At 42.4% G+C, this 17,720-nt stretch overlaps 1 protein-coding gene across 1 annotated transcript in view; it reads left to right on the top strand.

The window, feature by feature from the left end:
- The window catches only part of clcn2a (chloride channel, voltage-sensitive 2a), a gene marked incomplete at both ends in the record, with an annotated part of 40,516 nt that overhangs the window by 19,478 nt on the left and 3,318 nt on the right, over positions 1 to 17,720 (top strand). The window contains 21 exons of the mRNA XM_083991939.1: positions 180 to 311; positions 1,442 to 1,570; positions 1,965 to 2,098; positions 2,400 to 2,489; positions 4,051 to 4,074; positions 4,596 to 4,674; positions 6,124 to 6,249; positions 6,475 to 6,559; positions 6,963 to 7,064; positions 8,505 to 8,607; positions 9,928 to 10,083; positions 10,177 to 10,246; positions 10,644 to 10,754; positions 11,285 to 11,498; positions 11,612 to 11,745; positions 13,991 to 14,235; positions 14,633 to 14,744; positions 14,879 to 14,925; positions 16,622 to 16,690; positions 17,323 to 17,361; positions 17,454 to 17,558. Coding sequence (XP_083848065.1) covers positions 180 to 311; positions 1,442 to 1,570; positions 1,965 to 2,098; positions 2,400 to 2,489; positions 4,051 to 4,074; positions 4,596 to 4,674; positions 6,124 to 6,249; positions 6,475 to 6,559; positions 6,963 to 7,064; positions 8,505 to 8,607; positions 9,928 to 10,083; positions 10,177 to 10,246; positions 10,644 to 10,754; positions 11,285 to 11,498; positions 11,612 to 11,745; positions 13,991 to 14,235; positions 14,633 to 14,744; positions 14,879 to 14,925; positions 16,622 to 16,690; positions 17,323 to 17,361; positions 17,454 to 17,558 — 2,306 coding nt within the window. The remainder of the gene's footprint in view (positions 1 to 179; positions 312 to 1,441; positions 1,571 to 1,964; positions 2,099 to 2,399; positions 2,490 to 4,050; positions 4,075 to 4,595; positions 4,675 to 6,123; positions 6,250 to 6,474; positions 6,560 to 6,962; positions 7,065 to 8,504; positions 8,608 to 9,927; positions 10,084 to 10,176; positions 10,247 to 10,643; positions 10,755 to 11,284; positions 11,499 to 11,611; positions 11,746 to 13,990; positions 14,236 to 14,632; positions 14,745 to 14,878; positions 14,926 to 16,621; positions 16,691 to 17,322; positions 17,362 to 17,453; positions 17,559 to 17,720) is intronic.

Raw genomic sequence — 17,720 nt, 5'->3', positions numbered from 1 at the left:
CCCTAAATCCTCCCATTCATTTCTTTTCTCCCGTCGTTACAGCTTCGCCTCTTTCTTCTCCTTCCTCTCTGACTCTGATGGCTCTTTGAATCTCTCTGCACTCCCACTACACTGTGAAGTTTTACTTTTGCTTTTCTTCTCCGTCAGCTCTCTCTCTCTCTCCGTCTCTCTGCCCTCAGTGTGTGCATCTCGCTGCCAGAAGTTCCTGATCTCGCGGGTGGGCGAAGACTGGATCTTCCTCATTCTGCTGGGGCTGCTCATGGCTCTGGTCAGCTGGGTCATGGACTACGCCATCGCTTTCTGCCAAGAAGGTAGGAAAGAGACACAGAGGCGGATAGAGAGAGAGAGAAACAGTGAATGTAAGACTGAACTGAAGAAAAAATAAGACCGGTAGAAGTCACACTTCATAACGAATAGCTAAGAGGCAGTGTCAGGCGTCATATGAAGGGGAGTAATGGTAAAATATTAATACAAATTGACTGAGGTTCTGCCACCGAGTTTTATCGATCCTGAACAGTTGCTAACAAAGTGGCTTTCATTAACATTTAAATGATCGATAAATAGGATTTTTACTTTCACAGCACAATTTTAGCAGGGTTATTAAGTTAAATGTAGTTAGTTTAAAAACTAGACACACACTAACACACGTTTCTCTGTTTTTGCTGTTTGACCCCTGGATGAGAACTTAGACAATAGGTATCAGAGACACCAGGTTCACTAGGTAAACTGTGTTTTCTGCACTGAGACAGTCAACTCGTGATTTTGTGGTTGCAAAGTTGTCTCATAAGCACATAGTTTGTTGTGTGTTTGAAATGAGTGATCACAGAGATAATTATAGAGACAGAAAAGTGGAAAACACATCACTCTTTCACCCCCAAACTTTCCATTTTCTATTAGATCACTGGTTTATTCAATTTCACCAAAATTATCAACGGCATCATTGATTTATCTGCTCACCACACCACCTGTAAACACAACAGGACATTTTTTGGCCAAGATGGTCAAGGACCTGACCTCTGTTTTCCTCGTCCTGTGTAAAGTTTGCACATGTATCCACTCACTGTGAAGTGAAAATGAAAACTTTGCCACTGGTTGCATTGGTTTTCATGTTTACAGCAGCTCAATGAACAGATGTGGACAGAATGGAAAGAAACAGATGCAGCCTCATTTGTAGCAGACCCAAGTATCTTTTCCTCCTCTTTTTTTTAAATGGTAAAATCGACTGTGGGAGAGCTAAATGATGCATGAGGAGGGGGAGGCCACCGGGCTGCTAAAGGTGAAGAAAATCCATGAATAAGGGCAAATCTTGATAGATATGAGAAGAATTGGCTGTTGATGACGTAGTTTTCCACTGCACTCTGTATTGTGTGTGAAGTTACTTATGTGTGTGTGTGTGTGTGTGTGTGTGTGTGTGTGTGTGTGTGTGTGTGTGTATGTGCAGCACAGAAGTGGATGTATGGCGGACTGGACAGTAACATGCTTCTGCAGTACATCGCCTGGGTCACCTACCCTGTAGTGCTCATCACTTTCTCAGCGGGATTCACACAGATACTGGCACCTCAGGCTGTGGGTAAGACACACACACACACACACACACACACACACACACACACACACACACACACACACACACGGTTTATGCATAAACATACTGTATGTATTGTCATCTCTAATCCGTGGTCACATATCTGTGTCTGGATAATGTAATTGGCCCTTTAATACACCATAAAGCCTCCAAGGACATGCTCTCTACGTTTCCTAAAATATTCCTCTGATGGGATGTGCATACGGAAAACTATATGAATATCAATCAGCTTTTTCCCTCTCTTCTCCCCCCCATCCTCCCATCCTTACTCCTCATTTATTCTTCTCACCCCTCCCTGTGTAATTGCTCTCTTTCAACTCATCCCCGTCTCACCAATCCATCATCCCAACCTGGCATCTCTTTGCTTTTCATCCTGCAGGTTCAGGCATTCCTGAGATGAAGACGATACTGAGGGGGGTGGTCCTCAAGGAGTACCTGACCTTCAAGACGTTTGTGGCCAAAGTCATTGGTCTGACCTGTGCCCTGGGCAGCGGGATGCCGCTGGGGAAGGAGGTACAGTAGAGGAAGGTTTTGAAGTTTCTTACTGTAGATTGCAGAGAGGATAAATAAATCCTCCAGTCTAGAATAATTATGGCCATGGCTGTGAACACAAAGGAGCGATTTACTGTGCAGAACACTTGCACTTCCCATTCGGGGGCGTAATAAAGTTGTTTGAACTGAATCTGAGGAGGTTTTGAGTAATGCCCCTGAACTTTAAGCGCTACATGCTCTGCTCTGCGCAGCTCTGAACTGTGCTTTCAGTCATAACTGTTTCCTAACATCCTTATCTCTCTCTCCTCTGCCTCCCTCTCAGGGACCCTTCGTTCACGTCGCCAGCCTCTGCGCTGCTCTGCTGAGCAAATTCATGGCTGCTGTTTTTGGGGGGATTTACATGATGAGAATGGTAACTACCTTTTTTTTAAAAAGATGTTCCCGACAAATTTCCAAGCAAACAGACGCACAAATTCAAATTTGTTTCAGTTACTGAGCTTTGAGGACATTCACTGATCGTGCCTCTCACTGGGGTTTTCACCATTTTGACGAAATATCCTTTCTTAGAAATCAAATGTGTGAAATCAAAAATGTTCCTCCCATTTAAAACGTTAAAACATAGAGTTTGGTCTGTTTCATCCAGTTCTGTCCAGTAGCTCCACAGTCCTCACCACAGCCCTGTGTTGAAGTATTGTTTCCTATAATCTAATGATTCTATAATTAATCATCATTAATTGAATGATTGATCCATATACTTCTGTTCTGTAACTTGGCTTTCCACTGTACCACTAGAAATCTGACCTCGCTCAAAGCTGCAACACCTGTATTTCTTTTCATTAACCTCTTCTTAATGATGGAGACCAGTGCTCTCTTTTCAGGAACAGTCCCAGTTTGATGATCTATGGCCCAATGACTCGCTCCACTGGAGCATTTGAGGGTTAAGGATTACTTCATTAGCCACCTACAATTTGGGGATCAAGCAGGGGACACTAACCACTTCTTTGACCACCTGCCCTTTATGCCTCACTACTAAAATAAGACAAATTATGTTTTTTTCAGAATTTACCTTTAGGGACTTACTCCAAACGTTCATGTTTTAACGTTGGTGATTAATGTAATTGAAACATGGATTTTTCTTTTTACCTTCAAACTATTTTAAAATTACAGGTACAACATTACAAGATAACCATGTAAACGGCCGTTCAGAGCCCATGTATGTTCTTGTACTAGATATAACTTGACTTGAGTGTTTGAGGCTACACATAATACAGTTTATTGTCAGAATTAAGAGCCAAGTAGTGCACCTCAACAAAAATATTATATAATACAATTTAGTTCTATTTATATAGCGATAGAAATGATTCAAAAGGGAGTGAAAGTCAGTAAAACAAAGAAAGAAATGGAAAGAACGACACAAACGCAGCTGCACAATGAAAAGTCTCTGACGTTTCTTTGACTTTCTGCCACTCTCCAGGAGACGCTCTCTCTCTCTCGCCTCCACTCATGTGCGACCTCACCCCGGGGCTCCTGTTTGTTTCTGCACTGGACAGTGTGCGCCGTACGTCTCCTACTGGGAGAGCGCTCCTCTATATGTACCAACAGCGCCAGCGAACCTCGTCAGTAATGGAGGAAGATAGACTTCACAGTGATGAAGGAGGAAGAAAAACACAGTTAGAAAAGACTCAAATAGTCCAGAGACGGTCGACCACGGCCATTAAACTCAATCAGTCTGGGAACATGTTAATTCAGTCCAGTGTGGAATCAAGACTGTGTTTGTCCAAGCTCATTCGCTGCTTGTTTGATTTTGTGTGATTTGGATAATGAGTTGGATGTCTTCCAGGAGGATGATAAAAAAAAAAAGGTAACCTCTCCACTCGCACAGATGGCACTCACACATATTTCTGTCTGTGCTTTTTTTTTTTCCTTTCTTCTTTTTTGTTGTTGTTGTTTTTGTTTCACTTTTACCGCTAAAGGAAGAGCCCTTTGAGGGATGCAAGGTATGAACGCATGAGTCGGATAGCTTCTTTATTGCCAATCCCATCCACATTAATAATCCATGCTGCCCATTTCAAGAGGCTGAGATAGATTGATGCCTTTTGTCTGTGCTGTTTGATTCTGTTCAGTGAACCGTCGCGGCGAGGCATCGATCTGTGTTGTTCAATACAAACATCTCATTCCATGACTCCAACAGACCTGTGTTTTCAATTTTTGGCCTCCTATATATCTCACCGCTCACGTGTGTACTGTAATGTCAGTGAATGTGAGAAGATGCAGCAGCAGCAGCAGCAGCAGCAGCAGCTCTTCAGGAAAAACTGTTGCATTTTTGAACAGTTGCTGACTTTGATTTATTTTTTATTTTTTCATGACAAATGCTCGTTGTGTATTGCGTGTTTGTGGCATTTGCACGTACATGTACACCTGTTGGGCTTTGAGTGTGTGTGTATGTGTGTGTGTATTTCCCTGAATACACGGCCCTGTGTGTGTGTGTCTGTGTGTATATCTGACTCTGTTTGGACAGAACGAGCTGAGGAACACAGAGATGCTGTCGGCCGCCTGTGCAGTGGGTGTGGGCTGCTGCTTCGCTGCCCCTATCGGAGGTGAGGCAACATGGCCGCAACAGCCTCTGATTGAATGGTATCTAATCATGGTAGATAATTATGGCAGCTAAATTAGATGAGGAAAATATTTACCCCGCTGGCAGCAGAGGATGCCAGTCTTGGTCAGTCCATCAGTCTTAACTGTGATTCGGAGCGTCATAGACCTCTGTATCTCCACAGCTAATGGCCACATTAAATTCATGATATTCAGATTATTTATTCACGTCAGAAGATGTTCCCCCTTCGCTTTCGATGACCCTGTGATCCCCCCCCCCCCTCAGGGCCCCAGTCAGGTCGAAAATCGCTTGATCATTCACATCAGCTTATCTCTAAAGCAGGACTGCAGGACTTTTGCATGTAAATGAACATCTGTTACATTCGAGGCCTTGCCAAATGAGTTCACACAATGCTGATTAAACCTATCAGCACCATGTAAATCTGCATCATAGGATCCTACTCAGCAGATGGAGATCCACACTTGTCTTGGAAATGTAGATGTTAAATCTTTTTTTTCTCGCAGCATTGAAAAGACTTAAAAATAGTGGCTTCAAAAGTTTTGGGCAGTTTAACCTTTCTCTGAGGCCACTGCACATAGAAATATTGGAAACAGCCTGAAGGATAGACACACTCTGAGATCATAGTTTGATTAAAAATAAAACAATCTTAAGGTCCTCTTACTATCTTTTTTTTTTACCCAGCATTACACATCCATTCTCACGTCATCTGCTGATTGAAGACTGCGATAACGAAGACCCAAAAAAAGCCAGCATGAAAGCCTTGAGTTATGATTATTTTGTCAGATTCTTCTGTGTTATTGTTTGTGCAGAGGAGAATAGAAATGATGCTCGTGGCGACACGTCGAGATGCGAGTGGAGCTCGTTTTTGGCACATGATTGACACCGTGCCTCATTCATTTTGATCAATTTGACCAGATCACACTGACATACAGCACAACATATACTCAGTATGCACTAAAACCTCACAGAGGATTCACACACACAAGTACGCGTGAGCAGAGCAAACAGGAGAAATGACCATGTTGCTTATTGCAAGGTGGTAAATGGTAATAATGACTAGAATGAGCCGGCTGTAAATGTGGAGACCTGTGGGACGATGTGTTGAATGGTTACCAAACAAAAAAACTTACAGCTGAGAGTCAAATATTTTATATTATATTATAACTAAGAGTAAATTAATATTCTTTATATTTTGTTTCTTTGTGAGAAATTGGGGAAAAATGTTTCTGTTTAATATATAGACAAAATAATGAATTTATTTATAAAGAAAATTAATCAACAGATGAATGGATAATGAAAATAATCGTGAATTGCAGCCCAAACAACGATGCACTCTAGGATATGTGATTATAATTGTGATCAAGAAAAAGTTGTGTGTGGTTGTTGTTTTTTTTCCTGTGTGGGATTAAATAAGTGTGTTTATTTGATGCAGGGGTGCTGTTCAGTATTGAGGTCACTTCAACATTTTTTGCTGTGAGAAACTACTGGAGGGGCTTCTTTGCCGCCACCTTCAGTGCCTTCATATTCAGAGTGCTGGCAGTGTGGAATCAAGAGGAAGGTAAACAATAAATACATACTAAATAACATTTGTACAGTTTTTATTCATTTGACTGTATCTCTCTGTGCACGTGACTTTACCTATAATCATTTGTTCTGCAATGATAATGAAGAATATTACATTATATCATATTAACTATAATTGTTGTCGGTGCCTAGATCCATTCAATAGTCAGTGTAATGACATTTTGCTGCACACAGTGAGAACAATCCTCTTTTTCCTCAGAGACCATCACTGCCCTCTTTAAGACTCGTTTCCGCCTGGACTTCCCGTTTGACCTTCAGGAGCTGCCAGCCTTCGCCATACTCGGGTGAGTGCGTTTCCTCTGGATTGACGCCACATGATTTAACTGATCCCAGAGCAGTTTGGCGCCGAGCTTAACAAGGAGACCTGGGCTCTCATTCAGCGCTGCACATTTACATTCCTGTACTGAGTCTTGAAGGTTGATTTGTATTTGATGAACGAGGCATGAAATGAGTTTTTTCCTCTGCTGATTACATATTGGATCTGTTTGATGCCAAAACGCTTTAACGGAGAAAACAATGAATTAATGGTGGTTGGCTTCCTGTCAAAGCGCTTCAGAAAAACAGTGACTGACTTAACCAGGTGAAGCACAGCTGAAGCTGAATCAGTGCAGTGACTGTGGCTCAGGTTTTTGTTTTTGTCCCAGGATGCTCCTCTGGCTCACAGGTGCGCCTTTTGTCTGTCTGCAGGATCGCCTGTGGTTTCGGTGGCGCTCTGTTCGTCTATCTGAACCGGCTGATTGTGGAGTGCATGAGGAAACAGAAGACTATCAACAAATTCCTGCTGAGGAAGTGAGTATCGACACCTCTCGTTGAACAGAACCATAACACTTTTCACAGATGGACCCTCTGTCTTCTTCTCCACCTTAAAGGGATAGTTCAATGTTTTGGCAAATTGGCCCATTGCCATAATCCCTATAGTCATAGGTTCGTTACCTTTAACTGTCGGTGGAAGCTTTTTTTTAGAGCTACGCTACGGAGGCTAATGGTATTTCTTGGTTTCCCTCATCAAACTCATCAAATACACAATCCAACAACTCCAAAACGCTCTGGTGGACAAGTTGTGACCTGCACATTCACCACGCTATGAGATAATAACACAACGTTACCAGACAGAGTTGTTTTAGAGGTAAATGCAGAGACTGCCGAAAAACTGCCCCAGACGGGAACGCGCATCAGCAGTTTTGCATGAATTTCCCTCTAAAACAACTCCGTCACGTAACGTTCTGTTATTATCTCATAGCGTGGTGAATGTGCAGGTCACAACTTGTCCACCAGAGCGTTTTGGAGTTGTTGGATTGTGTATTTGATGAGGAAAACCAAGAAATCCCATAATGAGCCTCCGTAGCGTAGCTCTGAGCAGCTCACGGCTCTGCTCCGCCGTTCTAAAAATAGCTTGCACCGACAATTAAAGGTAACGAACCTACTGCTACGACTATAGGGATTATGGCAATGGGCGAATTTGCCAAAATGTTGAACTATTCCTTTAAAGGAGCCGTTCAACCTTCTGGGTAATGTGCTTGTTGCTTTTCTCACTGAGGGTTAGTTATAAAGATTTAAATCACTCTCACATCTGCTCAGCAAATGTGAGGCTGGAGCTTAACTTCACACAGAGACTGGAAACAATGGTGAACAGGTAGCTTGGCCTTGGTGTCCAAAGGTAAGAAAACCAATTTAGCACCTCCAAAGCTCACTAATAAACATGTTAAATCTGGTCTGTATGTTCATTTCTGAGCTTTAGAGGTGCCTATAAATGGAGATATTGATCTTCTGATAGATCGATTCCAGTTAATTTGCCTCAGTCATCAAGTCTTTGTGCTAATAGTCCTCAGCTCTTCTACATATTTGAGAGTGCTATCACTTTTCTCATATATCTCCCCTTCTTCAAATCAGTGTATTTCTCCAAAATGTTAAACAATTCCTTTTAAAATTACTAAAAAAATATCGAAGATGCATCTAGAAAAGCCACATTTCAATCCGTTAAACTGTAATTACATCTAAGAAAGATCAAAATCTTGCTCCTCTGCCACTAAACTTGTGTTTAAAATTGGCTCGGTGTCTCGTGTCACAGTGTTAATGTAGTTTTGGGATATTTAGGTAAAGTCCTTGTTCAAATTGGGTCAGTTTCACCCACATCACAGAAAGCTATTTTTAGCCTTCCCGTCCTCACCACCACCACCCAGAAATCAAGTGCACATACAGTGACAAGTGCACCCATTAATGACCCCGCAGTCCCTCTCTCCCTGTCAGGCGTCTGGTGTATCCTGCACTCGTCACCCTGCTCGTCTCCACGCTCACGTTCCCTCCGGGCCTCGGGCAGTTCATGGCTGGACAGGTGAGAATGTACTTTCACACTCCTCTGACAGTATGAAAGCACGTCTCTATTGTTGCTAAATGATTGATGATAATTTTAAATGAAGCGAGAGCTGGTGTCAGGTTGTGGTTTTTTTTTTTTTTTGATAGCATAAGCTATTCAGCGCTGCCGTGCTGTCTGATGGATTACTGTGAAGACAATGTTCACTGCAGAGTCACAGCCACAGAGCGTGTGCAGATCTGGGGGCTAAAAATATGCAGCTAAAAACTAAAACAAATATATTTTTTCTTTTTTCTTTATTTTTTCAACAAATGCAAATATCAAAAACAACCAACGTTGTTTGGTGTTAGCATTGTTTTATATTTAGATATCTCTAACTAATGAGGCTTCAGAGCTGCTGCTGGATGCAATACAGCACAGTATCTTTGCAAAAACAAAACCAGGAAAGTAAAGCCTCTCGTTCAGGATGAGTGGATGTCGGCACATTGTGCTGTGCTGCCACTGGAGAAATTGAACAAAATGTCAAAAAGAAAAAGAAAAAAAAAGTGAAGTGACTGTGGCTTGAGCTTCTGTAGGCAGGATTACGGAGCACACAGCAGTTTGAGCCAAAGTTGCCCTCGCACCTGCCACGCTGCAAAGTCTTCCTGCATAACAAGCCGTTTAGTTTCACTCTGAGCCTTTCAGACGCTCATAACAAGAAAGAAATCAGCTAGTCAGTCAGCTCGGAGAATTTTTTTTTTTTTTTTTGTTCCAGTGCAGATTTCCTTTGCTCATTTATGCAAAGTTCCTGAAACAGGATAAAACAGATTCCTGCACTAATATCACGAAAGTGACAGAAAAAAAGTCATTTTCATTAGTCTACTCTACACTGAAACCTGAACCTCAGTGGATCAACGTTGTCACAGGGAACATGTTGGTATTCTGCATTTAGCTCAAACCAATATAACCCAACAACAATATGCCATACTGACTAGTTAATATAGTTAATATAGTTTTTATTAGTTTTTTGTGAAAGAAAATGAATTAAACTCGTATACTTTATTTCAGTACCACTTCGTGCCGTCACTGCTGTCAAGAGAGTCTTTAAAACAGTTGTTGAATCGAGGTACAAGGCTCCAGATTTCAGTTTGCGTTTGAAAATCTGACTTAGTTTGTTCCCATGTAGGCGCAGAAAACACCGAAACACAGCGAGATGCTCTTGGAACGCAGCATTTTTGTCCGCAGGGAGTCTTTGCTTTTGACCTTGTGTGGCCGATAGCGCCTCCTCAGCACGTCAGTCAGGTATGAGGAACGTAAGACACAGACATTCACATCAACCTCTCCCCTCGTCCGCTCTGTCAGCTGACGCAGCACGAGTCTCTGGTCGCGCTGTTCGACAACCGCACGTGGTGCCGCCAGGGCGTGGCCGAGGAGTTCGACTACATCAGCCACCACCACGCCTGGAAACACCCTCAGGTCAACGTCTTCATCACGCTCATCCTCTTCATCATCATGAAGGTAGGTCGGCATCGGGCGCCTTTTGCATCCGATGATGGTGAAGATTTTAAGTTCATGGTTTTCTCAGACGGACTTTTTCTCTCGCCGTTTCAGTTCTGGATGTCTGCTGTGGCCACCACCATGCCCGTCCCATGTGGAGCCTTCATGCCGGTTTTCCTGATAGGTGAATAAAAGCTGATCGGTAACACTTTATTTTAAGGGGTCCTTGTTCCTGTGTATCTACCTAATTAATTACAGTGTAATTACCTATGTAACCATATGTAATAACATGTACTTACATTGTAAATGTAAAGAAATGCCAAAGTGGCCTCTCTGCACAAGCATTTCTTATTACAAGTGTAACAAGGACCTGTAAGTACACCAAAATACACTATGTATTTACAATGTAAGTACATGTTATTACATACGGTTACATAGGTAATTACACTGTAATTAATTAGGTAGATACACAGGAACAAGGACCCCTTAAAATAAAGTGTTACCAGCTGATCATCTGTTGGTTTCTCCCGCAGCTGTGAGAACATCCAATTGTTAAATGCGTGTATCTGTCTGTGTGACAGGTGCAGCATTTGGCAGACTCGTTGGAGAGGTCATGGCAACCATGTTTCCTGATGGCATCCATGCCGACGGCAGCGTGTATCCCATAGTTCCTGGTGGTTACGCTGTAGTTGGTGAGTTCGTACACTGAACTTTAATTCACCGTTTCCTATGTCATTTTCCCTGATAAGTAATTTTCCCGCTCTTCCTCTCTCCTGCATGATTGAAATCGCTGCCGCTGCAAAGCTGCAGCCGTTTTTATCGCTTCATACCAGCTTATAGAATGTGACTGATGAAAATTGATTCCACTTAAGTCGAACATTACGTTTTGGACCAAAGTAAAATAGAAAATTGTTCAATACAAAATTGCCACGGTTGTGACTCAGTGGTTAGTGCGACAGGATGCCGTTAAATGTTATGAATTAGAACGACACCCTGTAGAATAAAATCCTGTTTGGATTTGCAGTCTTACAGTAAACTCTCCTCTGATAAATCACGCGCAATTATCGTCGCTGCATAATGAGCGGTCTAATTTCTTATTCCTGTCAAAAACACGATTGATCACACACTAAATCTTGCTCTATTTACTCTTATTTACTCCATGTGGACGGAGAGACAAGACACAACAGATGATTTCTCTTTAATTCACCTCCCTCCCACGCAGGTGCTGCAGCGTTGTCTGGAGCAGTCACCCACACGGTTTCCACAGCAGTCATCGTGTTCGAGCTGACCGGTCAGATCTCCCACATCCTGCCCGTGATGATCGCCGTCATCCTGGCCAACGCCGTGGCCCAGGCGCTCCAGCCGTCTCTGTACGACTCCATCATCCGGATCAAGAAACTTCCTTATCTGCCTGAGCTGGGCATGGGGCATCACGAGTGAGTCCAGTCTGAGTCCTTAGTTGTTTCTCTATCTTCATCATCCTTCTTTCTACCCCTCTCTTTGATTTCCCTCCCTCTCTTGTTTCCACCTCTCCCCTCCCACCGCTCAGGAAGTATAACATCCGTGTGGAGGACATCATGGTCAGGGACGTGCGCTACATCACTCTCAGCTCTTCCTATCGGGAGCTGCAGGAGATGCTACTGACCGGTCAGCTCAAAACTCTGGCCCTGGTTGAGTCCACAGGTGAGTGCCTTCACTTTTAATGTGACCCCATACACAGATACAGATCTGGAAAAAATTAAGAGACCACTCCAAAATGTTCTTAATAAATCAGCTTCTCTACATGTATGGCAGCCATTGATTCCAGTGTCTATTGAACTCCAACACAAGCACCTCTCTCTACTTAGCTGATCACCTGAACCAAATCATATTTAATGAGGAAGAAAGATTATAAATAAAATTTTAAAAAACACTGCTGCGATTATAAATTGGGATTATTCCACCAATGTTGATTTCTAAACTCTTCCTAAGTTTAAAAAGTAGTGTTGTGTTGTTTTAAAATGAATATTAACTTGTTTTCTTTGCATTATACAAGGTCTGAAAACACCAGAATTTTTTTGTTATTTTGACCTGTTGCCATTTTCTGCAAATAAATGCTCTAAATGACAATATTTTTATTTCCAATTTGGGAGAAATGTTGTCAGTAGGTTATAGAATGAAACAAAAGTGTTCATTTTACTCAAACACATAGTTATGAATAGCAAAACCAGAGGAACTGATCATTTTTGAAGTGGTCTCTTTCCAGAGCTGTATGTTTGAACAACACTGCTGTATAGGAGAGACACTTTCCCACAAAACCAGGTCCATAACGAAACAGTTTTCTGTGTTTGGTGTGGAAGGACTCGACCGCCCTGCACAGAGCTGCTGACCTCAATCCCTTTCCACTTGAGATGAGGTGGAATGAGCCAGGGCCTTTATCGCCAAACATCAGTGTCGAACCTCATTAATGTTCTTGTGGCTGAATGGGAGCGAATCCCCACAGCCAGGTCTATAATCTGGTGGAAAACCTGAAACCAGAAGAGCAGAAGAGTCTGTTAGAGCAGCAGATTTATGTGGTTATATTGAACAGTTACAAGTAACGTTTACTGATAGATTTTAAAATCCATCTCGAATTGAATGAAATGTACTAACTGAGTTCAACTCATAACGGAAAATGGATGGATATTAGTACTTTTTTGTTATTCACCAAAATGTGAATGGGTTAGGGACTGTTAAATTGTGAAGTTAACAACATGCATGGGCACAGGGTTTCACCTGTACTGTATAAGATCAAAGCCTGAAATATATTTAAGAAAAGAATAGCCTAATGCTTGATGTTAGGTTATAAAGAGAAAAAAGAAAAGAAACAAACACTAATCAATTAGATTATAACTTGAATCAAATACCCAAAATATCCATGAAATAAAATGTATATAAATATATATGTGTGTGTGCGCCCCAGGGAGAGGTCAAAAGGTCAACGCAGGCAGAAAAGTTCAGGTCAAGTTAGTACAATAGGAGATAAACATTTTATGGTTAGGATTAGGCGTGCGGCAATCAAAATAGCTGCTATTATTAATATTATCATTATAATATAATTATTAATTATATTAGATATTGACTTATTATGGCTAGGGTTAGCGCCATCCACACTGCAGCCATTAGAAATAAATTAAATAAATCATCAAAATCCATAAGACAAGAATATAAACATGTAACAATACAAAAGATAATAAATACATAATAATACTGTACAGTGCCAGATAGCAGCTCATATAGATGGGAACTATAGGAATGGACAACTTGATTGGCTAGTTTAGATTATGGTGCGATCTGATTTGTTGCTTAACAGCTGGACTCGGCTGATCATGAGGATCGGTGTTAGAAAGGGAGGAAACCAGAGAGGTTTGTTTTGTGTCATTAAAGGGACAACAAGGAGTTTTGGAAAGCGAAGTGTTTTCATATTACATTTACCATGAGCCTCCGCGCGCACAGTGAAATTCTTGGACAGGCGCAAGACGGACGTCTTGTCAAGAATGTTTTCATTCATCAAGAATAAAAGTCGGAGGTTTAAAGACGATCAGATACCGCCGTAGTTCCGACCATAAACGGCGATTCGGCGGCGTTATTCTCATGACCCGCCGGGCAGCGTCCGCGAAACCGAAAGTAAGGAAACGCTGGTCAGCTCGCCAAGCATTTCCACCACTAATAATAATAACAAAATAATGATAGAGACAAAGCAATATATTTATCGAAAATGGAGCCATTAACAAGTGTGGGTAGCGCAGATTCATCCACATTAAGGTGAGACTTTTTTATAACCAAATACAAACTCCTCGTTGTCCCTTTAAATGAAACAGTGGTTTCATAAAATAACATATTTCGATTTCACATTTTCTCTGATTTTTTTATTCTTCTCTTTTTCTTTCTTTTTGTTTTCCTCTGTCAGACTCCATGATCCTCCTGGGCTCCATAGAGCGGCTGCAGCTCCAGTCTCTGCTCGCTCTTCAGCTGGGACGCCAGCGGAGGCTCGAGTACCTCCGCCAGCTGGCCCAGGACAACGGCACCCACGATCAACTGCCCAGCGTGACCAGCGACAGCACCCCGAGCTCGCCCAGCACCACCCACACCCACGCCAACGCCTCCTCGGCCAGCGCTCGCCAAGCGGTCCGCTTCCTGGTGAGCACCCAACAGGTGTGAGGCGTCCGGGGGCGCCAGGGCTGGGCTGGGGCGAAGTCTGGCTTGGGTTGGGGTTGTAGCGGTAGACTAAGAGTGGATCAGACACAGCATGTGTGGAGCATGTAGCAGTAGGTAAAGGCACAGATGGAGGTTTTGGACAGCTGTTGTGGTAAGTGTTGACAAACTGTGTAAATGTCTCATATTTCTATTTTTACATTAACACATGTTTCCTGTGTCTCTGTCGTCTGTGCCCTTACCTGTGCTGTCCTGTTTGTTTACGTGCATGTGCTCGTATTTGTCTCTTCTGTGTTCTCTGTGTGTGTGTGTGTGTGTGTGTGTGCGGATGTGTGTGTATATGTGTGTGCATGTGTGCTTGTGTCTGGCTTCTTCTGTTAATATATTTTCCATGTAGATCTCCACAGAGGAGTCTTCTTCCTTCAGCCCAGTGGTTTCCAATGTTCAGCTTCCACTGAAATCTGCCTTGAAAACTGTGTCTGCCATCAGCGACACAGAGACGCCAAATAGTATGTACTTCACACACAGCGGGACGCTCAGTGGAGCGCAGATGCAGGACACAGAGAGCGAACATTTAAATAAAAAGGTGCAGAATTCAAATCCAAAAATTTAATAAAAGCTAATTGTTGTTTTCTTCTCTGAGGCTCTCAAACTCTGTCCTGTGCCGACCAAGACAAGGAGCTGCTGGAGGTGAGAGCAACAGCGAGACGGAGAGAGGAGAATTTGACAAATGCATGGGTGCGAGTGGGTGCTGTAAGAGTGTGTGACATGTATCGTACGCAAAAGGTGTGTGCGCGCTCTCTCTGAGTCCACATATATGCCATCGTCTTCCTCCTCCTCCTCCTCCTCCTCCTCCTCCTGCTCCTGCTGACGGGCAGGATGATCCACCCACAGGCAGCAGGGTTTTCCTCTGAGATCTCACGCTGTGGTCGTGGCTTTTTAGTTTGAAACCCTGTGTGTGAGTCATTGCCTCACCTCACCACACAACACATCCACTGCCAGTCAAACGTTTTTGAACATCCTACATTTTAGCATTTCTGGTTAAATCCGATGCACCGATGGATGGGGTAAAGTCACTTTAAACCTTCTCTGTAGCCAAACGCATAAAAACAATAAAAGTTCTTCTTAACTCGTAGCAGCAGAGATCAAAGTTTCCAAAGATGGTAAATAAGTCCGACCGGCCTCTGGAGAAATCTGTATGAAGTGTATATAAAGCCACTCAGTTCACACATCGTATAGCGCTGTAGTTTTGTCCTTTGAAGTTGAAACTATTTAAATAGAGCTGAAATAATTAGTTGATTTATCAGTCAGTGCAGTGACAGAAAATTAATCACTTTTTTTTTTTTAAAGTTCATTTAATTTATGAAGCAAAAAAGCTGTTTCTTATGGCAACGCCTCACATATTAGGAATTTCTTCACTGCTGTTGCTGTTTTATGTTGTTGTAAACTGAAAACACAGTTTTACACCGTGGGCCGGACAAAACAAGTCATTTGAATGTGTCACTCCTGTCTCTTTGGAAGTGTAATGGGCTGTTTGTCGTTACCTATTGTTGAGCAAATGAAAAATGCAAGACGGACTTATCACAACAGACATGTGCATCTCCTGCTGAGTCTGTCTTTTCTGCAGCCCAACATTTGTGCTTGGGATTGTTGGAAAAGCACTGCTGGTAATAATAACATGAACAAAGGCTCTGCTGCTCGGTTCATGTGTCCCAGTAAGTCCTGACGGTCTGACAGCGAGGCAGCATGGACAACAAGAAGCTGAATAGAAATCGGTCATTTTAATTTTATTATTTTCACCTGTGTTTTTCCTATAAATAGGATACTTAGTAGAATTAAAACCAAGTTTAAGCAATATATATATAAATGTTAATATGTATATATACATATATAATCCATGCACACTGGGTTTATTAGTCCTTTTATATAAATCCTAAATCTTCTTGTTTAATATTTATATATCAAATATGCATCACACTGAGTCTATTAGTCTGTCAGTCTTAAAACCATCTGTAATCCTATGGAAATGGATGGAAATCTTATATTTTGTACTTCAGGGGACATTATAAGTGCTGAAACCACTTAACATAGAAAATGCTCAAATATATGGTGTTTAAAACCCTTTCCTCTGGCAGTGTATCTGTCGTCCAATGTTGTGTTAACATTGGGTTTCTTGTACAGATTTCGTGCCCTCACCTTCATCTGTGGTGTAGTAATTATACCCTTTCAGCAACATTGTGCTCGCATCACGGAGACTTCTCCCGGCAGAAGTCAGACTGCGATGTAATGTTGCAGAGACGCGGTGTTAAAGGGGTAAAACTGTCCACTTTCACTGATGCTGTGTTAATATTGTACTGTGTTGATGCCTTCTCTCCTCGTCTGGAAGAGCCCGGCTGGGCCGGCTCCTCCTGAAAAAAGAAAGGCCAAGCCCAAACGAGTGAGGATCTCCATGGCGGTAAGATTGTCTGCCGCCTAGAGACTGTTGCTTAGTAACCGTTGCCTTGCGACACGTACGTAGTGAGCGCTGGACCAAAGTATTTGTGGTGCACCAACCAAAGCATTAGAGCGGCTTTGCAGAGAGAGCAAGAGAAAGTGTGTGAGAGAGAGAAAGAGAAAGAGGTTGGGCGCTTTGTAAAGTGGTAAAAGGTTTAATCGCTTGTGTTGAACTAAATGTTTCATCAGCTTCCCCACAAACTGCCGTTAGTTGTTCTGTGTGGTCGTGTGGTGAGTGTTGGAGAAGTGGTTTGTGTTTTGGTTTAGATGGTTGATTCTTTAAGTTATTGCTGCTGTGGTTTTCTTGGCACTTGGTGCACAGTTTGATCAATAACCTTAACCCATCCTCAGTTCACTCAACTGTTTATCCCCTGACGGCAGCAGCTGGTTGTGCCGTAAAACACAAGCCATGACATCTTTACCTATAAGAAAATAAGAAACAACATTTCACTGGGTTACAGTTGTGTATTTTTCCTACTGCATCTTTCCCTACACTAATCCCCAGTGTGGTGTGTTGGTACATGATGATGTGTAGTTCACTCTGTGTATTTGTAGGGACAAAAGTACGTCTAACCCACTGTCTCTGATTTTCAGGACTCTACTGAAGTGGAAGATTGCATGACTCCATCAGATGTGAGACCTGCACACACACCTGCACAGAATCCAGTTCTCTCAAGTTTCCAGTTTAGAGGTTTTTCACTTTCTTCTCGTCTTTCTCATCTCAGATAGCAGAGTGGGAGGAGCAGCAGCTTGATGAAGCAGTGGATTTCAAGAACTGCAAGATTGATCCAGCGCCGTTCCAGCTAGTGGAGCAAACGTCGCTGCATAAGGTAAAATATCAGCAAAAAGCCTTGAACGCACTCAGAAAAATAGTTGATCTCATTATGAATTATGAACCTTAAAGCAGAAGTGAGTGATCCGGTCGTTTTCGCTAATGCTGCGTTCCAGGCAGGCTTTTGAAATCGTAAATTACAGCTTCAAGTCACAACTTA

This window comes from Trachurus trachurus (assembly GCF_905171665.1).
Source record: "Trachurus trachurus genome assembly, chromosome: 17".
Classification (NCBI taxonomy): Eukaryota; Metazoa; Chordata; class Actinopteri; order Carangiformes; family Carangidae; genus Trachurus; species Trachurus trachurus.
The sequence above is the reverse complement of the archived record's forward strand: the minus strand, read 5'-3'. Positions and strand labels throughout refer to the sequence as shown.